The sequence below is a fragment of the Mangifera indica genome, unplaced genomic scaffold, assembly GCF_011075055.1.
Source record: "Mangifera indica cultivar Alphonso unplaced genomic scaffold, CATAS_Mindica_2.1 Un_0075, whole genome shotgun sequence".
In the NCBI taxonomy this organism is placed as follows: domain Eukaryota; kingdom Viridiplantae; phylum Streptophyta; class Magnoliopsida; order Sapindales; family Anacardiaceae; genus Mangifera; species Mangifera indica.
The window spans coordinates 1-23,087 of NW_025401167.1; the positions used below are offsets into that span (position 1 = coordinate 1).

At 32.4% G+C, this 23,087-nt stretch overlaps 3 protein-coding genes across 6 annotated transcripts; all 3 read left to right on the plus strand.

Annotated features, from left to right (window-relative positions):
- Positions 1-2,010: 2,010 nt before the first annotated feature.
- Positions 2,011-3,494, plus strand: LOC123207394 (transcription factor MYB1R1-like). The gene is made up of 3 exons (XM_044624786.1): positions 2,011-2,378; positions 2,457-2,665; positions 2,754-3,494. The coding sequence occupies exons 1-3, from the start codon at positions 2,102-2,104 to the stop codon at positions 3,183-3,185; spliced, it is 918 nt and encodes a 305-aa protein (XP_044480721.1). The 5' UTR covers positions 2,011-2,101; the 3' UTR covers positions 3,186-3,494.
- A 4,657-nt stretch (positions 3,495-8,151) lies between these two features.
- LOC123207398 (probable inactive receptor kinase At1g27190) lies at positions 8,152-18,399 on the plus strand. 2 transcript variants are annotated; one of them, XM_044624794.1, is made up of 3 exons: positions 8,153-8,754; positions 16,665-16,693; positions 16,799-18,399. In XM_044624794.1, the coding sequence occupies exons 1-3, from the start codon at positions 8,207-8,209 to the stop codon at positions 18,040-18,042; spliced, it is 1,821 nt and encodes a 606-aa protein (XP_044480729.1). In that variant the 5' UTR covers positions 8,153-8,206; the 3' UTR covers positions 18,043-18,399. The 2 variants fall into 2 exon arrangements, with proteins under 2 accessions (XP_044480728.1, XP_044480729.1); XM_044624793.1 differs by lacking the exon at positions 16,665-16,693 and having other exon boundaries at positions 8,152-8,843; positions 16,856-18,399.
- Positions 12,192-14,118, plus strand: LOC123207397 (probable inactive receptor kinase At1g27190). Of its 3 annotated transcripts, none has more exons than XM_044624789.1 (2): positions 12,192-13,112; positions 13,972-14,118. In XM_044624789.1, exons 1-2 carry the CDS (start codon positions 12,476-12,478, stop codon positions 14,082-14,084), a joined length of 750 nt encoding a protein of 249 aa, XP_044480724.1. In that variant the 5' UTR covers positions 12,192-12,475; the 3' UTR covers positions 14,085-14,118. The 3 variants fall into 3 exon arrangements, with proteins under 3 accessions (XP_044480724.1, XP_044480727.1, XP_044480726.1); XM_044624792.1 differs by having other exon boundaries at positions 12,196-13,112; positions 14,037-14,118; XM_044624791.1 differs by having other exon boundaries at positions 12,197-13,112; positions 13,999-14,118.
- Positions 18,400-23,087: the final 4,688 nt, after the last annotated feature.

Genomic DNA, 23,087 nt, shown 5'->3' on the forward strand with positions numbered 1-23,087 from the left:
TTTTAATTTTTAACTATCTAATTATATAATGATACATTATTATTTATACATAAAATTATATAGAAAAATTATGTACATAACATTAATTTATTTTTTTAATATAATATCCACCATGGTTGGCTTTTTTTTTTTGTAGTCAACAATTTTTAGCTCTCCTATAATTGGCCTTTTTTTATAAGAGGCATATGTTACTTTAAAAAATGTCATCAATTCAACTTTTAAATTCACCAACAATTTCATCAATCCAACTTTCAGAAAGTATATATTAATTTCTTTGCATTGTTTCCACATTTTGGATGTAAGATTGATTGAATTTGGATGAATATTTAACACTGTCATTTCCTTCAAATTAAATAGAATAACTTAGCTTTAAAGAAATAAAACAAAAGGGTTTAATATAAAAAAAAAAAATTATCAAGTAAATTATTTATTTAAGGAAACATTTATACATGAGTAATATTTTATGTATACATTTTTTAGTATACAAATAGATATAAATATGATATGTCATTATATGATTATATGATACTTTATTATAAATTCAAAATTACTCAACCTCACCCGAGTTGAACTGCCATATTGAGACTGAACCAACCACACTAAGCAAGATAAACTTCAGATCCAGTGAACGACTCTGCAATCACTAAACTAAATAAGTCAAGGGTTTGATTTTAATATATTGTTAGAGGAGAATTGAACCAATTTTTTTTTTATATATAAAACATTCTTTTTTGTCACTCAAACTATCATTTTAGGGTTAAAAAAATGTTTCTTAAATGCTTTATAATTGATTATTGGGTGTATAGTAATCTAATCGTATATCAAAAATCTAATTTTATGTATTATGTATCAAATATTGTATCATATTTTATGATATAATTTTAAAGAAATAAAATAATAAATGCTAATAAAATAATAAAAATATAACATGCACATCATAATTTTAAAAAATATCACGAATATTTATAAAAAATTTTAAATTTCTTATATGTACCCTTATTATATTATTATTTTCTCTAAAAAATATATTGATTTATATCAATTCTATATTATATTATATAATATATCTATTATATTATATTAATTAAAATATATCTTATAATAAATATTATTATTTATTTATATTATATTATATCCAAAGATATTTATATATATATATAAAAAACTATGCTCAGGCGGAATAACAATGGGCATTTGAAATTATTAAAATAATTTGTTTATATTAAATATACTTGTTAAAATGGCGAAAAGAGGTGGACTTTGAGGAATAAAAAATAGTCTAACTCAGAGAAATAGTATGAAAAAGGAAGCCCACCACCCAGAAATCGAACTATCAAATATTAAAAAAAGACTCCACCAGCCACCAGCACCCAGCACAGCCACATATAAAGGTGAAGGTTGAGGTTAAGGGAAGGGAAGGGATTGGTGAAGTTAGAGAAAGAAGATTATGTGTTTGATACGGAGTGGGCTCCATTTTCTCTTATCCTTCTCACCCACCACCTTCCAATACGCTAATTTAATCTACTGTAGCTCACGCCCACACGACAACATCCGAATATGCCAACCTGACGGTCCACAATTCACTTCCTCTCTCCACCATCTATTTTTTTATTTTCCATTTATTATTATTTAACTATTTATTTTCCTTTTTTCCCTCCGTTACTTTCCACTCATCCCCCCGCACATTTCCTTTCATCTTTTTTACTTATTTTACTCATGAACATGCCTCTGCCAGCCAATCACATTGCTCCAAACATCGCATGTACCATATTATCTTTGGGCTGCATGATCATTGACCAGTGCCCGTAATCTGTTTGTCTGACTTTCTACACAGGATTATTCACACTTCCAATGATTCTCTACATGGGATATTACAAGACTAGTTTCCCTTGGTCGTATCGTTACCAAGTACGACTCACATTCAACGGCTCTGATTTACCATCTGGAAAGGTCAATGGTAACCCTTAAAAAAAAATTATGGTCTCCTTATCTATAACTAGAAGCCATTTGTTTCAATTGCTTTCTCTTGTTGCATGGACTGAGAGAGAGAGAGAGAGAGAGAGAGAGATTGGTTTGGAATTTGGATATCTATATAGCAAAGATGTCTCGAAATTGCTCTCAGTGCGGCAACAACGGCCACAACTCGCGAACCTGTTCGGAGGCTTTCGGTGGTGGAAACAGCGGCGGTGGCAGTGGGGAGAATCAGAATGGAATCATGTTGTTTGGTGTACGAGTCACCGAGGGCGCCTCTTTCAGGAAAAGTGTTAGCATGAATAATCTTTCTCAGTTTGATCAACCTCAAGATTCAAACGCTGATGCTGGTTATGTCTCCGATGACGTCGTTCACGCATCCGGCAGGAGCCGTGAGCGCAAGAGAGGTACTTTTCGATAGCTTAAGATCTGATTTAAGTATAAATTATTTAATTTTATTTATTTTTTTGTGTTGGATTTTATAGGTGTTCCATGGACAGAGGAAGAGCACAGACTATTCTTGTTAGGTTTACAGAAAGTTGGAAAAGGAGATTGGAGAGGAATTTCTCGGAACTTTGTGAAGACTCGCACACCTACTCAAGTTGCTAGCCATGCCCAGAAGTATTTCCTCCGCCGTTTTAATCAGAATCGGAGGCGCCGCAGATCTAGTCTTTTTGACATCACAACTGAATCGGTAAATTTTGTTTCACTGAATTCATTTTTTAAATCAGAATAAACCTGGTATGTTCATTGCGTTAATTCTAATAATTATTAATCTGCAGTTCGCGGGTTCATCAATGGAAGAAGATCGAGCTCGTCAAGAAACGGTAGCAGCGTCGACACAGCCACAACAGCCAGGAGGTTTTGCTGTGTCAGCTTATCCAGTGAAGCTCGCTCCAGTATCGTTACCGGTAGCCGGAGAAAACTCCATGGAGAATCTAACTTTAGGTCCAAGCAGCAGCCAACAGAAACCATTAACAAAGCCCATCCGTCCAATACCAATTCTTCCATTGCCTCCATCCTCAAAAATGGCTGATCTTAACTTGAACCAGAAAGCTATGCAAACCCAAGCCATAGAGCCGGCTTTGCCTCTGTCACTGAAACTCTCAGCACCACCAACATCTTCGGACGAGAGGCCGGCGGCTCCGACGACATCACACTCGTCTGCTTTCCAGGCCATGTCAAGTGGTGATAGCATTATCAGTGTTGCTTGAAGAATATTATGATTAATGAAATTAAATTAGGTGATGTAAAGGTTGAATTAATGTGGGAAATTAGATAATTAATTAAAGATAAAATAGGATTAAAGTAATAGTCCATTAGGTGATTCCTTGTTTGTACAGAGATGGGGTTGTCCTTTTCGTTGTGGGGGATTCTTGTTTGTCTTGTCTAGTTTCTTTTGTTGTGAAATGATAGAGAACCAGGTACTCTGCGTTGCTGTCTATGAAACTTGAACAACTTGGGAAAATATCTCAAACTTTTATTTTTATTTATTATATATAATTATCATTTTCTTTTGTGTACCTAATTCTTAATTATATTTGGGTGGTGTTGAAATTTTGTTGAAAACTTTCTGATTGAAAGCATGTGAACGGGCAATAAAATGGTTTGTTTATATGGCCTTGTTCTTGGAGATGGTGTGATTCTTCTCCGAGTGATTTGGTTGTGGCTGATTTTTTTCCATTTTAAAGGACAAGCCTGTCAATTTAAAATGCAAGTTGGTGTAGCCAAATCAATATGACTATAATATACTATCATACTTGGATCTCGTATTGAAAAATATAAACAACTAATATAAAGTTTATATGGCTTTAGACTCTCTTATCTCAATAACTAATTTTTGAGATGTGATTCTTCTAATATTTGTATAATAATGAAAGGGCATGGGCTACCACATGTTAGAAAAAGGAACACTATATTTTCTATGGAGTTACTAAGATGATGTCAGGCTATCGAAACTTTTACAGCATGCTTATTACAGAACAAATATTAAATTATGTACATGATGTGTATGACGGTTCAAAGTGAAGATAATGCGTGTTTGACTAAGTGAAAGAATTAAATATAATAATATTTTTAATATGGTTTGATATATTATTAAAAATTTATGTTTATAAAGAATTCTGATCGAGTACCAACAATTGTTATATAAAAGTTAGAGTCTTCCAAGTCTTACATATTTCTTTTTAACTTTTATATAATCTTTTATTTGTTATATTCAAATTTAAACATGTGTATTTTGTTGTGTCAAAACTAAAAAAATGAATGCAACAAATTAACAAAACTTTGAGGTATTGTATAAGTCATGATCAAAAGGTGAAAATTGAGTTATAAAATTAAGTTAATTAGGAGATATATAAATACTTATTATTATTGTTATTATTAATATATATATTTTTTACATTTTAATTATAATTATACAAAATGATATATATATGATGTGTTATATGAAATAATGATATATCATCTATATATTTATTTTGTGTACTCAAAATATGTAGACATATTTTTATTAAGCCAGAAAACTTATTCCCACCCAAAGTTTAGTCTATTACGAACTTCTACCAGCAAAGTTTTAAAAACTCAAAAATCTACTCATGAACTGTTAAAATTAATAAAATCTGTTAGTACTATAAATAAAATTATCATTTAATCAGTGATACCAAAAAAAAATTTATTTTATTTTCCCCTTAAATCCTAAAAACTAACAATTTTTCCTAAGGATTAAACTTTGAAAAGTTGTATTCCCCCTAGGGTTTCAATTTTTCAAAGACAATTTTCCAGTGAATGGTCAATTTCTCCAGCGTTCTTTATCCCTCCTAGTGACGTCTCTCCCTCTTCGACAACTTGAAATTCGCCCTCTCCTGGCACAATTCGTTTAAGCAAAGACAATTTTTTCATCTTTGTCGATTTGTTTGGACGAAGATAATTTATCTTCCCCAACCATGACAAGTCTAGAAGAAGGGACAAGGAGGGCCGAAGGGCACTAGTTGCCAGAAAGAGAGAGGTTTTATTAGAAAATTGAAACCATAAGGGGAAAATATAACTTTTTAAAACTTAATCTTGAAAAAAAATTATTAAAATTTTAAATTAGAGTGGGAAAATTATATAAATTTTTGTATTTTTTAATATCACTAATCAATTGATGATTTTACCCTTACAATTAATAAATTTTGTTAATTTTATCCGTCTAAATAGTTAAATTTTTAAAATTTTACAAATAAAAATTTAAAAATACACTAAACTTTATGTGGGAATAAGTCTTTTGACAAGTCAGGTCTGCTCACTGTTAAGGCTAAAATTAATGCTATAATTTCTTTGTCTCCCTGCAAATTCGATCTTCTATACCACCATCCATTTGGGTGACATGAAGATAAGCCAGTAATTAATTGTTTTTAAAATCATGGGTATCCTGTATTTGGACTGGTTTTATTGATGTGTGTAAGCTTAAATGGTGAAGACATATTAATACTATAAAGCTACCAATCAAAGCCTTTTATGGTGTGGTTATGGTGGAAGCTTGTAGACAAGACAACAATCAAACTAACATAACTTTCTGAAATATATGCCTTATCTTAGACCATCAAATATTTGACTGTCTATTGAAACAACATGCGATGTCACACCTTAAATAAGCAATTATGCTTTTACCATATAAAGTGAGAAAAACAAGATCTAGAGCCTATTTATATATTTTGAAAACGTTTTTTAATAGTTTGTTCTTATTCATTTTTGGAAGAGCAAATAATACATCATAGGAAAGGTGGAATGTAACACTACATCATGATTGCAATGTCATTCACTTGTTATCAAAGGTAAGTATAGGTGTGTGTGTGTGTGTGTGTATGTATATTCTCCCTCTCCCATCATAAAAGTAGATTAATCTCTATGACTACTAAATGAATCATGTTTGAAAATAATTTATTTTCTAATCATGTCACGTAGATTTTTGTCGATGAATCATTGGCCTTTCTCCAATTGTTTGATGATTTGTCTTCATCTGAGAGATTGGAGGGTGTGCAAGTATAAGAGGTTGGTTGAAGAATAAATGTCGAAGTAGAGATGACAATTTTTGTTTGACTTTAAGGGTCATGATTTTAACAGGAAAGAGATTCTTTAATAGAAACGAGAAAGAGGATGAGGATAGGAACGAAAAAAGTCTCCGTAATTGAGAATGAGAATACATGTGTCCCCTCTCTACCCCACCTTGCCCCCGTCCCCACCTCACCCTGTCCCTGTCTCTGTCCCTATCCATATCTTTGTCCCCATTTTCTTCTTTTTATATTAATATATTTATTTAAAATACTAATATATTTTTATGGTTTTAGATTATTTATGTTTTTCAAATTTATTTAGGTTTTGTTGTGTATATTAAAGTGATTAATATATGATATTTGTAATATTAAAAATAGTAGGTTGGTTTTAATTTTATTTAATTTTGTTATTTAATATATTTATGTTGTGTTTAGAGAGTATGAGAAAAAGATTTTTCCTTATGGATACAAAGAGAGGATTTTTCCTTGCAGAGACGTAAAAGAGATTTTTCTTTACGAAGAGAGAATGAAAAATTTTTGTTATCCCCGTAATGGGGACAGGCCAAGGAGGGAGATGGGTATTGAGATCCCCTTCTTACCCTTCTCTGTTGCCATCCCTATATTAAAAAAGAAAAAAAAAATAAAACCTTAAGGGGAAAATTATCACTTTTCAAACTTTGTGGGAGAGGAGAATTGTTAGATTTTTAAACCTAGAGGAAAAATGTAATAGATTATTAATTTTTAAAATATTTTTCGCTAAATGACAAATCCTGTAGTGAATTTTAACAAAAGGATGAATATTTAAGTTTTCAAAAGTTAAGGGTAAAATTAGGAATTTCATTAAACCTTGGGTGCCAAAAAGTCTTTTGGCCAAAAACGAAGTAGCAGATCATGAGGAGGAAAACCATTTGAATATATGATGTAAGTGTTAGATTTGGGTAAATGCATATGAAGAAGCCCAATAATTGAGGTGAAGAAGCCCAGCTCAGATGACGAGGAAGAAGACCAATTTATTACCTCAAGGAAAGATTAACGAGCACAACACAACCACAATAGAATCGCTTTCGCCATTTGCTAACTTAAAGTTTTCCGCCTGAGCCGGTGGATACTCTACTTTGCCTCGTCGTCATCGATCAGGTGTCCACTAGCCCATCCTGCATCGCCAACCTGACAAGTAGTCCCAATTAACTCGCATTTTCTATTTTCGATATACATACTAGTTAAATCAGATTTAATCGGTCTTGATTGAATTGATAATAAACAAAGATAATAATATTTAAAAAACTAAAAATTTATCATATTTTCTCATCAAATTTAGTTTTTTAACAAATTTTCTCAATTTAAAGTTTGAAAAATAATTTTTTTTTAAGTTTTTTCAGTCATCATTGTTGACAACCAAAGATGGTGACCGTCAAGTTCTCTCTCCATCTTGATCTATTTTTAACTATTATCAATTGACGATAATGTCTCTCTCTATACTGACGAAAGTGATGATTTATCTAAAAAAATTTGTTAAAATTTTAAATTCAAAATAAAAAATATAATAAATTTTTAGTTTTTTAAATATTTTTATTAAATAATAATTTTATTTTTTAGCATAACAACATAATATAATAAATAAAAAAAATTTAAAATTTAAATAATTAACTAAAATAAATTTGGATTTTTCGTAAACCGGCGGTGAGAATAAGTCTTTTTTACCTTAATTTAACCAATCATGAAACACGAATAAGAGTTAGGTCCATCCGAGCCTGACTGCCCGAGCCGTGGGCCTCACGTTAAAATTTGAAAGCGATGGTGTTGACCCGGGAGATCAAAAAACGAGTTTTCATGTTGACCCTCAATAACTATAATAAAGTATAATGGTAATTATCATAATAATAAACAACAAAGATTCCATAAATGAAGATTGAATAACTCCAAATTCCAGTCAATTAATAATTTTGACTTTGAATTAACAGTGGACTAACCGAATTGCTAATTACCGTAATTTACACTTCAAAGACTATAACGACACCGTATTCTGTCAACAAATGATGACAGGCAAAGTAGAGTGTCCACCGGTTCAGGCAGAAAAACTCTACCTATCTCTTCCTGTCCCTGAACCCAGTTAAGGGCCGCCCATTCTTCTCATCTTCTGTTTTCTTAACCTTTAACCGCCCAAAATTTAACCCTAACTGCAAAACCACTTAACAGAAACCATGAACATTTACTTCATCCTAGCTTCACTCTTGGTCTTGGCCTCTTTTTCAGTTATTTTTTCCATTGATGATGATGTGAAGTGTCTTGAAGGTATCCAGGCATCTCTCAAAGACCCTAAAGGGGAGCTCTCCTGGTCCTTTCCCAATACCACCGTCGCCGCAATCTGCAAGCTAAACGGCGTGTCGTGTTGGAACGAGAAGGAGAACCGAATCATCGGTCTGGCTTTAAGTTCAATGCAACTCTCCGGTCGACTGCCCGAGTCCTTGAACCTGTGTCACAGCTTGGAAACTCTAGATTTCTCGAATAACGATATCTCCGGGCCGATTCCGACGGAGCTCTGCTCCTGGCTGCCTTACATAGTGACACTTGATCTCTCAAACAATCAACTTTCCGGTCCCATCCCATCTCAGATAGTTGGATGCAAGTATCTTAACAAACTTGTTTTAAGTAACAATAAATTGTCGGGTTCTATCCCGTACGAAGTGAGCCGGTTGGATCGGTTAAAGGAATTTTCTGTTGCTGGGAATGCTCTGTCTGGATCAATACCGTCTGATCTTGCGAAATTTAAAGAAGAAAGTTTTGAAGGGAATAATGGACTCTGTGGGAAGCCTTTGGGGAAATGTGGAGGGTTCAAGGGTAAGAGTCTTGGTATTATTATCGGTGCTTTGGTTTCTGTGTTTTTGGGGTTTGTGATTTGGTGGTGGTTTTTCCTTAGATATAGTAGGAAGAAGAGAGGATGGTGTGGATGATAGAAGAGATGATAAACAGGGAAAGAGGATGGCGATGGGATGGGAATACGAAGGAAAAAAATATTAGAAATAAAAATACATGTCTCTCTCTCTCTCTCATCTTACCTTCGTTTCCATCCTTGTTTTTGTCTCTATTATTGTCTAAATTTCGTCCTTTCAATATTAATATATTTATTTAAAATATTAACAAATTTTTATAATTTTAAATTATTTATATATTTTAAATTTATTTAAATCTAATTATATATATATTAAATTAGTTAATATATAATATTTATATTATTTAAAATAATATATTGATTTTAATTTTATTATTTAATATATTTGTGTTCTGTTTAAAGAATATGAAAAGAAAATTTTTTCTCTTTGGTATAGGAAAATAATTTTTCTACGTAGAAACAAAGATAAGATTTATCTTTACGAAAAGAAAACAAAAAATCTTTGTTATCCTTATAAAAGGGACGGGCTAAGGAGGGAGACGAGGGTTGAGATCTCCTCTCTGTTGTCATCCTTACATCAAAGAAGAAAGAGAAAAAATAAAATCTTAAGAGAAAAAATATCATTTTTCAAATTTTATGGAAGAGTAGAATTTTTAGATTTTTAAACTTAAAAGAAAAATATAATAAATATTTAATTTTTAAATATTTTTAGTTAAATGAAATTTTTATTCTTAATCTTTCTATAAACTTTAATAAAATGGTAGGTATTTAAGTTTTTAAAAGTTAATAGTAGAAGTTTGAAATTATACCAAACTTTGGGCGGGAATAACTCTTCCGGCCAAAAATAAAATAGCAGATCAGGAGGAAGAAGACCAATTTGAAGATCTGATAAAGGTGTTAGATTTGGGTAAATGAATTGGAAGAAGCCCAATAACTGGGGTGAAGCCCAACTCAGATTATGAGGAAGAAGACCAAATTATTACTTCAAAAGGAAAGACTTAAAAGTTTTCTCAAATTTGTCTCTATCTTTCCTTGTAAAAATATATAGTTCAGAAAAATAAAGTAACGTAGACCTACATAGGTAGAGGAGGGAGTTGATTTCTCCTTGTTTCTTCTGGCCTCTATAGTCATATCAATTGGCAGGAAGAGCATAGTATAATCTATAGCAGAAAAAAAAAAAAAACAACAAATGTAATGTCACATTGCTTTTGGAAAGTAGTGAAGATCAGGAGGCAGATTATTCTGTGGGGTTCCAAATTATTTGCCTAAAGGCTTAACTTAATTAGAACAAAACAATGCAGCAGCTGGCTATGCCATTCCAACATGGGTCTTCACATGTCTCTTTTGGCCAATAAATTGCGTAACGTGGAGTTTAAACTTGCGTGTTATTCAAAACAAACTTTCCAGGATTCTTGTATACGTAGAATGTCCTTTTCCCTTTTTTCTACACTTCTCTTTCTCTCCTCCACTGCTTAGGATAAAAACAAGTTTTGGTTCGGCCCCATGTAAAGTTAAGCCCTTATGACCCCATTTTTCTCATCAGAATCTTCCTCTCACTCTCGGTGGCATGGTCCCAAATCCCAATCTTTGCTTCATTAGATATTCATGTATTTTCAGCTATTTATCATTTTCCAATTCCACTGGTGTTGGCCCAACCTTTGATGAAAGATCAATTCCTCATCTTTAAGTCTGAAATGTCTAATTTTCCACCCATATGATAAAGTTAGTTGTAACCAGCAAAAAGTCTTTTTGTTATTTTGTATCATATTGAATAAAGTTAGTATCACTTTCGCTTATAATAGTACAAACAAATTATATTTTTATTCTATTAATTTATAATTTTTTCCTCCAAATCTCGCTTTTTTGTTATTACCACCAATTTGTTTTTCCCTCAAACCTCATTGTCATCACTAATATCTCGTTCTCTTCCAATTAAACGTATTGCCACCCTTACGTTACAATCTAAATCTACTTTTTTCTCTAGTAGATTAATTGACCCCAAGCGTTATTTTAGTTGTTGACAACCGATTTCGTGACTACTTCCACATGTGTTAATTGAGATCTTGTCATCACAAATAGTCCTACTCGTTGAATGAGATTTAATGGATCTTGATTGAATTGATAATAAACAAAGATAATGATATCATAAAATGTACTTGATAAAATTTTTATAATCTTTTTAAAGAAAAAACTATTATTTAATTTTAGTACAATATAGACATAAGGTATACTTATCTTTCATTAATTTTATGAAAAAAAAATAATTTATTTTATTAACAAATCTAATATGCAAGATTTTTCAAACTTAAGAATTAAAAAAATTACCGTTTTATTAAAGTTGAGTGAAAAATAATCTTTTGCCTTAAAAAAAAATATTAGTTACCAAAAACTCAAGAAAGTATCTTAAAAAGTAAATTTTATTTATATATTTTAGGAAAGTGAATTTTAGCTCCCATATAAGTTATTAGTATCCCCCGCTTTTATTTTTTTAATTCAAGCAAAGAAGAAGAGGTCAAAACCAACAGTGAAAAAAATTTAACCTATGCCGATTAATTTGAAAAATAAAAAATAAATTTAAAATTAAGAAAAAAAAGGCTTTAATTGAAGGTCAAAAGACTTATTCTCACTCAAGGGTTAATGCAAACCTAAAGTTATATTTATTAATTTTTGAAAACGTAAATATTTACATCGTCTATTAAATTTTGTTATTATTATTAAAGATAAAATTCTTATTTAATAAAAATATTTAAAAACTAAAAATTTATCATTTTTTTCTTAAATTTAGTTTTTTAAAAAAAAATTTCCTATCTAAAGTTTGAAAGATAAATACTTTTCTCTAAGGTATTTTCAGCGTCCAATGTTAGTTTATTTTTTACTATCACCAATTGATAATAATATTTCTTTCTATTTCAAAACGGTGATTTATCTTGAAGAATTTATTATATTTTTAAATTAAAAAAATTATAGTAAATTTTTTAAAATTTAAATATTTTTATTAAATAATAATTTTATTTTTAATAATAAAAAAAATATAATAGACAAACAATATTTAAATATTTAATAAATAACATACATAAATTTGGGTTTGTCCTAGAGCGCGGATAAGAATAAGTCGTTTTACCTTAATTTAACTAACCATGGAACACGAATACGAGTCAGGTCCACCTGAGCCTGATTGCCTATGCCGTGGGTCTCACGTTAAAATTTGAAAGAGATGGTGTTTGACCGGGGATGTTGACCCTCAATAATTATAATAAATTATAATAGTAATTATAATAATAATATAAGGTTAAATAACTCCTAATTCCAGTCAATTAATAATTTTGACTTTGTCTTAACAGTGGACTAACCGAATTACTAATTACGCAATTTACACTTCAAAGACTATAACGACACCGCATTCTGTCAACACAAGAAGACAGGCAAAGTAGAGTGTCCACTGGTTCAGGCCGAAAAAATCTACCTGTCTCTTCCTCTCCCTAAACGCAGTGAATGGCCGCCCATTCTTCTCATCTTCTGTTTTCTTAACCGTGAACCGCCCAAAATTTAACCCTAACTGCAAAACCACTTAACAGAAACCATGAACATCTACTTCTTCTTAGCTTCACTCTTGGTCTTGACCTCTTTTTCTGTTATTTTTTCCATTGATGATGATGTGAAGTGTCTTGAAGGCATCCAGGCATCTCTCAAAGACCCTGAAGGGAAGCTTTCCTGGTCCTTCGCCAATCCCACTGTCGAGTCAATCTGCAAGCTAAACGGCGTGTCGTGTTGGAACCAGAAGGAGGCCCGAATCATCAGTCTGGATTTAGGTTCAATGCAACTCTCCGGTCGACTGCCCGAGTCCTTGAACCTCTGTCACAGCTTGCAAACTCTGAATCTCTCGAATAACGATATCTCCGGGCCGATTCCGGTGGAGCTCTGCTCCTGGCTGCCTTACATAGTGACACTTGATCTCTCAAACAATCAACTTTCCGGTCCCATCCCATCTCAGATAGTTGGGTGCGAGTATCTTAACAAGCTTGTCTTAAGTAACAATAAATTGTCGGGTTCGATTCCGTACGAAGTGGGCCGGTTGGATCGGTTAAGGGAATTTTCTGTTGCTGGGAATGCTCTGTCTGGATCAATACCGTCTGATCTTGCGAAATTTAAAGGAGAAAGTTTTGAAGGGAATAAAGGACTCTGTGGGAATCCTTTGGGGAAATGCCGAGGGTCGCCTGGTAAGCGTCTTGGTATTTTCATTGCTGCTGGTGTTATTGGTGTTTTGGCTTCTGTGTTTTTGGGGATTGTGTTTGTGGTGGTTTTTCGTTAGGCATAGTTGTTAGTCATAAAAGCATTTTGATTTACATTAAAGATAATTATTAAGTTATTTTCTTATAACTTTCTTTTGAAGGTTAATCTAAGCATTATTTCTTCATAACCTTTTTTAAAAGTTATTATATCAAAATTTCATAATTCTCTTTTGAGATTTAATAATCATTATATTTATTATTTTTAAACTCTCTTTTACAAGTGAATAATAATTATTAAACTGATAATTAATTAAAAATTAAAAACAGTAATTATGTTTTCTTGATGGTAGTTTTTTTTGCTTTTTTAATATACCTACAAATATAAAGTCTTTAGCCTTACCATTATAAAAAATCTATAATAATATCATCATTGTATTATCATTTTTATATTTTACTGGTATAGACTAGAAGACACTCACAAGAGAGATGAGAGTTTATGTTAATTGTTTTGCTTGAACAACAATAGTTAGAGCATCGTGTATATTTTTATTATGTATATTTAAAATATGGAATAAACAACAATATTGCTTTCAATAGAAATATTGTTTTCATTTGTGGGATCAGAGCCTCACTCATGTCATGTTGTTCAGTATTAAGATCAAAGATTTTTTTTGTCATTTATTTTGTTTTATAAGATTTATCATATATGATATGTGTGTGTTGTGTATATATATATATATATATATAATGTTGATATCATATAATTTTATGTAACCAATTCATATAACACATTGAATTTTTTGTTATAAATTTGATTTCTTTTGATGCATGTATTCGTCTCAAGAAGATGACGTTGTACTTGTCTCTTTATCAGACAAAGATAATTTGTCTTTACTTGATGAAATCGGTCAAGTGGAAACGCTGCTAGGGAGAGAAGAAGATGGTGGTAAGGTCGACTGACAAAGGGAACGACAATCGATCATTGGAGATGGAAGAAATTATCTTTACAGAGAAATATAGTTTTTTAAAATTTAAAATTAGAGAAAAATTGTTAGTTTTCTAAATTAAAAAGAAAAAATAATATAAATGCTTAAGGTTTTAGAGTTTAATAGTAAAATGACGATTTTACCATTTATCTTAATAAAAAATTCTACCAAAAGTTAGTTTATAAATGAATATCTGATATAAATATGTTATTGAAATTAGTGTAAAACCTGGTGGTAAATAATCCTGTGCCCTTTTTTAAATTTAAGTAAAGAAAAAGAGGTTAAGAGTAATAATGAAAAAAATGTATCGTATGCCGATTAATTTGAAAAAGAAAAAGTAAATTCAAAATTAAGAAAGGCCAAAGGATTATTTTCCACCCAAAGTATGTTGTTTCTCAAATTTTCTCTCGTTAACTTTGAAAATCTCATTTATTTATTTATAGATGGTTAAAATTAACTGAGTTCGTTGATTATATCATTTTCCTCCATAAATCCTAAAAACTAATAATTTTCTTTCAATCTAAGTTTTCAAAAATAACATTTTCCCTTCAGAGTTTTTAATTTTCAGATTTAATTTTTCGGTGATGTTTTTTCCTCTCTCGTGACCTCCAGGTGATATCTCTTCCTCTCTGACGCGACCTTCTTTCAGTAGTTCTCCTAGGTATCATTATTGACGCGCCTAGGAGAACCATCGAAAGGAGGCCGTGTCGGAGAGAAAGAGTCATCGCTTTGAGGTCCTTAGAGAGAAAGAAATGTTGTTGAAAAATTGAATCTGAAAAATTAGAAACCCTAAGAGAAAAATGTTATTTTTGAAAACTTGGGTTAGAGAAAATTGTTACTTTTTAGGGTTTAGAGGGGGAAAAATGAAATCAAATTTAAGTTTATTTTTAATTTTATAGATAAAATGATAATTTTACTTTTGAAACCGTTAATTTTAACTGTCTATAAGTGAGTAGATGGAGTTTTCAAAGTTAACAAAGGAAAACTTAAGAAATCAACACACTTTGGGTAGGAAATAGTCCTTTGGCCATTAAGAAAAGAAGGCTTTAATTTAAGGCCAAAATACTTATTCTCACCCAAGATTTAACCAAAACCAAAGGTTATACTTACTAACTTTCAAAAATTTAAATACTCATATTATTTGTTAAATTTTGTTATTATTGTTAAAAATAAAATTATCATTTAAAAAAACTAAAAATTTATCTTTTTTTTCTCAAATTTAGTTTTTTAACAAATTCTTCTTACCCAAAATTTAAAAAATGAATATTTCCTCCTGTAGTGTTTTTAACTACTATTGTCAATGGCCAAAGATAGTAATTGTTGAGTTTTTTTCTCTCTATTGACTTCTTTTTTTATCTCAATTTATTTTTGACCATCATCAATTGATAACGACTTTTCTTTACATCCTAACGGAAATGATGATTTGTCTGAAAAAATTTATTAAATTTTTAAAATTAAAAAATAAAATATAATAATTTTTTAATTTTTTAAATGTTTTTATTAAATAATAATTTTATTTTTAATAGTAATAATAAAATATACTAAACAAATAAGTATGCAAGTTTTTAGTAAATAACGGCTATAAATTTGGGTTGGTCATAAAGCGCGGGTGAGAATAAGTCTTTTTACCTTAATTTAACTAGTCATGAAACACGAATAGAAGTTAGGTTCATCTGAGCCTGACTGCCTCAGCCGTGTGCCTCACGTTTAAATTTGAGAGCGACGGTGTTTGACCCGGCTGATCAAAATGGGTAAACGAGTGTTCATGTTGATATAATTATAATAAATTATAATAATAATAAACAACAAAATTCCATAAATGAAGGTTGAATAGCTCCTAATTCCAGTCAATTAATAATTTTGACTTTGTCTTAACAGTGGACTAACCGAAGTACTAATTGCGCAATTTACACTTCAAGGACTATAACGACGCCGTATTCTGTCAACACAAGAAGACACGCAAAGTAGAGTGTCCACTGGTTCAGGCAGAAAAAATCTACCTGTCTCTTCCTCTCCCTAAACGCAGTGAATGGCCGCCCATTCTTCTCATCTTCTGTTTTCTTAACCTTGAACCGCCCAAAATTTAACCCTAACTGCAAAACCACTCAACAGAAACCATGAACATCTACTTCTTCTTAGCTTCACTCTTGGTCTTGACCTCTTTTTCTGTTATTTTTTCCATTGATGATGATGTGAAGTGTCTTGAAGGCATCCAGACATCTCTCAAAGACCCTGAAGGGAAGCTTTCCTGGTCCTTCGCCAATACCACTGTCGAGTCAATCTGCAAGCTAAACGGCGTGTCGTGTTGGAACCAGAAGGAGGCCCGAATCATCAGTCTGGATTTAGGTTCAATGCAACTCTCCGGTCGACTGCCCGAGTCCTTGAACCTCTGTCACAGCTTGCAAACTCTGGATCTCTCGAATAACGATATCTCCGGGCCGATTCCGGTGGAGCTCTGCTCCTGGCTGCCTTTCATAGTGAAACTTGATCTCTCAAACAATCAACTTTCCGGTCCCATCCCATCTCAGATAGTTGAGTGCAAGTATCTTAACAGACTTTTCTTAAGTAACAATAAATTGTCGGGTTCGATTCCGTACGGAGTGGGCCGGTTGGATCGGTTAAAGGAATTTTCTGTTGCTGGGAATGCTCTGTCTGGATCAATACCGTCTGATCTTGCGAAATTTAAAGGAGAAAGTTTTGAAGGGAATAAAGGACTCTGTGGGAAGCCTTTGGGGAAATGTGGAGGGTTGAGTGGTAAGAGTCTTGGTATTATTATTGCTGCTGGTGTTATTGGTGCTTTGTTTTCTATGTTTTTGGGGTTTGTGATTTGGTGGTGGTTTTTCGTTAGATATAATCGGAAGAAAAGAGGATATGGTGTTGACGATGGGAAAGATGATAGTAGTTGGATTCAATTATTGCGTTCACATAAGCTTGTTCAGGTTTCTTTGTTTCAGAAACCCATTGTTAAGATTAAACTGGCTGATTTGTTGGTTGCTACAAACAGTTTTAATGCTGGAAATATTATTATTTCTACAAGAACTGGGGTTTCCTACAAGGCAGTGTTGCCTGATGGCTCTGCCTTGGTGATTAAGAGGCTAAGTGCTTGTAAGCTTGGTGAGAAGCAGTTTCAGTCAGAGATGAATAGGTTGGGGCAGCTTAGACATCCCAATTTGGTGCCATTGTTGGGATTTTGTGTTGTGGAGGAAGAGAGGCTTTTGTTGTACAAGCACATGCCTAATGGGACATTGTACTCGCTGCTACATGGAAATGGTTTTGTTGAGAGTCAGCATGGTGTTTTGGATTGGTCTACCAGGCTTCGGATTGGTGTGGGTGTGGCAAGAGGATTGGCTTGGCTGCACCATGGGTGCCAATCACCGTATATGCACCAGTATGTTAGTTCTAATGTGATTCTTATTGATGATGATTTTGATGCCAGGGTAACGGATTTTGGACTGGCAAGGCTTGTTGGTTCTCGTGATTCTAATGATAGTTCTTTCATCAATGGAGATTTGGGAGAGTTTGGTTATGTTGCTCCAGAGTGCTCAAGCACTATGGTTGCTTCATTGAAAGGGGACGTTTATGGTTTTGGAGTTTTGCTGTTAGAATTGGTTACTGGTCAGAAGCCTATTGAAGTGAGCATTGCAGAGGAAGGATTTGAGGGAAATTTGGTTAACTGGGTTAACCATTTAGTAATCACTGGTCGAAGTAAAGATGCCATTGATAAGGCTTTATGTGGGAAAGGTAATGACGATGAAATTACACAGTTTCTGAAGGTTGCTTGTACTTGTGTGGTTTCTAGGCCTAAGGATAGGCCTTCTATGTATCAGATATATGAGTCATTGAAGAGCATGGCTGAGAGACATGGTTTCTTTGAGGAGTATGAGGAATTCCCATTGATCTTTGGTAAACAAGATCCTGAATTTAAGGAGTAGCTTTGGTGGGTAAAGAAAGAGAAGCACAAAAAATTGTAACCAATTTTGCGTCTGGCAGCATTATAGGGCATTTCTATCACTAAAATGTATGCTTTGTTATGGAATTCCTTCTCAGTAATTGCTATGGTTTCCACATGGAGAGGATTCCCTGTATTAGTGCTCATTTATTTGATAATTCTGTTACTTCTGTCTTTTGTATATTAAATGAAGCAGTATGCTCTGTAGTTTAGGAGATTTTTGTTATCAATTTATCATTATGGTAAATGCTGCTTCTGCCTCTTGGTTTTTCGTTCATTGATATTTCTGGATGATTATGCTATCTAATATTACCAAAGGGAAACCAATTCTCTGGCTTTATTGTCATGTGAATTTACTTCTTTGATGTTTGTTTTGCCATCTATCATTGTTTTGCAAGCTTCGAGTGATGTTTCTAAATGCCTCGTGATTCTATATTATGATCGAATCCAGGTTTCCTTGATGCCAGTCTCCTGATTTTGGATGAATTTTTTATTGATAATGCACTGTGTTTTTTTGGGTATTGTTTGTTCAATGCTGCAGTGTTTCTGATATTTTTAAATCAGCACAAAATCTCTTTCTCTGTGTAATTCAATTGAGATTGAGGAAAGGGAAGGCCATTTAGAATCAATTGCAGGAACCATGCTACTTTATTTTTGTTGGGGAAGGTGATAAATGACTTTCTTTCAACTTTTTCCAGGACATCTCAACCCAAGTGGTGTTATACACTTTAATCAACCTTGTTATGCCCTGTCCATGCATTTAATTTATATTTGTCTATATTACTGTTGTAAACAATGACATGGTTGATTTTAATTTTCTCTCTAAGCTGTGCAAAGACAGCTCGAAAATTCTGTCAAAGGCACTGTATTCAGTATTTTACCAGTCACAAACTGATATGGCTTGGGTTCTTAAGAAATTATGATGAGGTGATGGCATGGCACACAGGATTCCCGTGATGATATTGCATAAATCAGACTGATATTCAGAGGGGTGGTTAACTTAGAAGCATGAAATGGAAGGAAAATGAAATGCATATGGTTTATGAATGGCGTTTTTCTGGGCCTGGTTAGGTTAGAAACAACGCTTTTGTAATTTGAATTCATAGACCACGTGCTTCTGACCGACCCTACTTCCCCTCCTTCGTTCCTCATTCAGACCCTTTAATGCATGGTTAATGTGCATCATGCAGCGAGGTCGTTTTGCTTTTTGGGTCAACGGTGCAAAGGCATCACTGCTTGAATCAAGGCCAAAGGCCTATTTTTCTTTCAAATTTTAACGTAAAGATAAAAATATATTTATAAAATTTTAAAAATTTTAAATATTTATTTATAGATTATCTCCTATTAAAATATATTATTAAAACTAAAAATAAAATTATTATTTTATTAATAATATTAAAAAATATATAATTTTACCTCACATCTCTCTATAGACTAATACGTTCGTGGCTGGAGAACGAGTTTTCGTAATGATCGTCTATATTTGAAGCTGAATTGATAAAAAATATGACGGATTATTGTCATTCGGAGTTGATTCAATGAAGCTTCTTTGTTTTCGAGTTTCATCCCCATCAGGGTTTCATCTGGTATCGTCGATGACAATAAAGGGAGACACACAAAAGGCTGATCGATATTGAAACTGATTGGTTATCATCATCATCGTTGCTAGAATTTACAGCAAATCTTAAAGATTTGGAAAGAAAAAATTTATTTTTTAAAGTTAAGGCTAAAGGTAAAATATGATTCTTCAAAACTCAATAAGATAAAATTATATATTTTTTAATATTATTGATAAAATGATGATTTTATTTTTAATCATAATAAATTTTTTTAACAATAATTAGTTCATAAATAAATATTTAAAAATTTTAAATTCTATAAATATACATTTATCTTTACATTAAAATTTGAGTCAGAAATACTATTTTGGCCCTTGAATCTATGGATGTCCTGTGAGCCAATTTGCTCAATCTTATAATTGGCGTGAAAGAGAAGACCGTAGAAGCGAGTTAATTGAGCTTCAATAGTAGAAGATGACTAGTAATAATCCGCTCTCAACACCATCACGCTTAGGGATGACAATTTGGACCCGATTTTAAGGGTTTTGACCCTTTTTGACCCTAAAGGAGAGGGGATTTTCCAATAAAAATGGGAAAAGGGGCGGGGATGGGAACGAAAAAAATCTCCGTAATCGAAGACAGGTCAGGGACGGGGATACATATGTCCCCGCCCCGCCCCGCCCCGCCCCGCCCCTCCCCTAAATCAAATTACACAAAAAAAACAAATTATAAACTTGATAAAATCAATTGAAGTGAATGAAAAATGTTAAATTTAATGTTATTATAAAATTACCCTAAATCACATACATGAAGAGCTACTAATGAAGAGATTGATTATTGCATATTGTTAGATTTTATTAAAACTTTGTATTTGAACTAAAATAATAATGAATATTTTGTAGCTTTTGTAACAAGTGATATTTTGGGAGAATATGATTTATTTTATTTATTGAAATACATAAAGGAATTAAAATTTATATTTGCGGGTATGGAGAGGGGATTTTTCCCCGAGGGGACGGGGCGGGGATAAGGAGGAGATTTTTTCCCGCGGGGACGGGGAGGGGATGGGGAGGAGATTTTCCTTCGCGGAGAGGGGACGGGGATTATTTGTTATCCCCATAAAGGAGACGGGGCGGGGACAGAGATTGATATCCCTTACGGGGACGGGGATGGGGACGGGGATTGATATCCCCTCCCCGCCCCTCCCCATTGCCATCCGTAATCACGCTAGCTTTATCTCCAATCTTATTTTTAATGAAGGTCAAATGGCTAATCCCACCTGAGGTTTTATGAAATGGCATATTTTTACTCATTAAATTTAAAAAAAAAACCTCATCAATTAAATTTTTCAACAAATTTTGTTAACTTTTTTTTATTTTTTTATAAAAATTACTAAAAAGAAAAAAAAACCTAATAACACTTCACTACTAAGATTTTATTAAATAATTTTATACCCTAATTTATATTAATTTTAATTAAAAATTATTAATTTAATTATAAATAAAAGTGTCAATGTGATTTTTAAAGATATTAGGGGTGTTAAAAAATTTTAAGGGTTTTCTAAATTTGAAAAAAGTTTCAGGTGTTTTTGAAATTTTTAAAATTTTAATATACCTCCTAATATTTTTAAAATTTATAATTACACCCAAAAATACATAATAAATAAAGCATATAAAGGTCATATTATAAACTATTGATATTATTATATTTTTATAATATATGAGATGAGTATGAAAATTTTTTAAATAAAATAGGGAAAATATTCATTTACCCTTCATAAGTTCTTAAAACATTGATATCCTACAATATATCTCTACTATAATATTTGAAAAAAACGATATAAATACTTTTTGACGGTTGAAATTAATAGTTGATTTTGACATATGGGTGCAAAATTGGGTTTTCCAAACTTAATAGATGAGATTAGTCGTTTACCAAACCTTGGGTGGGACATAGTGATTTGGCCTTTTAAAAATAAACCAAGTATTTTGACCAAATTTTGCATTCATTGATACTCAAAATTTCAAATAAATTTGTATTTGAGATAAACTTACCGCATTAATCGTTGAAGTAGGGGTGGATTCAACTTGAGTAACAAAATTTATTATTTTGCTTTATAAGTAAAGCTAACACCAACCACAATTAAAAAAAAAAAAAAGCAAATTATGTTGATGTTTCTTTAATAATCTTTCTAACAAAGCAATATCCATTTCAATCGATTCCAAAAGTATGAATTAAACAAGATCAAAGGATCATTAGCCACCGTTAATCATATAATGCAAGATAATAAGAACATTTCCTATCTTCCTAATCTTTCAAGTATATAAATTCAAAAGATATCACAAGCTTGACTACTTCCATTCCTCTTTACTATATTGTTGGATTAAACAATCTCTAAACCAATTTTCTCTTTATCAAATAACTTAAAGCAAACACTTTAGTTTAATATAATAGAAGAAACCTATTGAATCAAGTGATTATTTTCAACACAAGTGATTTACTACTTCACAATCATGAGGACAAACAAGTAAGTAATAATGAGTAGGATAGCTTAGGAAAATTGGTAGGTTGATGACAAGGGGGAAACTTCTTTGCTTTGAATTGCTATTGCTTCTCTTGTCTTTATCTCATGGCTTTCCCTTTATTTACAGTTATAGAGCATGTACAAGTGTCCTTGGAAGAGTCCTAGATGGATTAGGATGTGAAATTCCAATGAAATCAAGAAACCCTTTTTGTGCCACGACATCAATATTTCTCTGCTGCTACATCAGTGTCCGTGGTCATTGGTAGTAGTGGTACCATCTTCGATTAATGATGTGGCCACGTTTGGCACTTTTGCATTCAACACGAACTTCAATCTACAGAGCCCTCCCTTCTTCTCAAATTTTTGACAATCTCAAGCATCTATGTCCATATGCTGGGAAACCCATTGCAATCCGCTAATACAGAGGGCAAACACCGCTGCATGCAATGCTGGGAAACCCATCACATCAGGGCGATTCCATACTTCCCTAAAATTCCCCTAACATAAACTCAAATTTAGTATTCGGTATGAAGATGGAATCAGTGTAAATTATATAATATTGAAATCAATTGTACAAATTCAATGAAAAATAAATTGGATTCTGAGAGCAGAAACATCAAATGGCTCAATTAATTGTTCACCTTTTACCCCTAACCTGGCTCTCTTCAGCGTCCATCATCTCCGTATCCAACAATTGTCGAATCCACCTTAAATCATTGTTGTTGAAGTCTTGGTTGAGATCTTCTTTAAAACTCATTTGGATGACAATGTATCCAAATGAAAGCTTTCATCATCCAGATGATTTTGTTTGAATGCGTTGACGTTTAGATGAGTTTTGGTCTAGACTGGATGCTGAGATTTAATTGGATGTTGCCACCTATAGGATCTAAGAAGGTTCCACCATTGATTGGTCGAGGGAGAACAAGGGAAGGTCAACCGATGGCT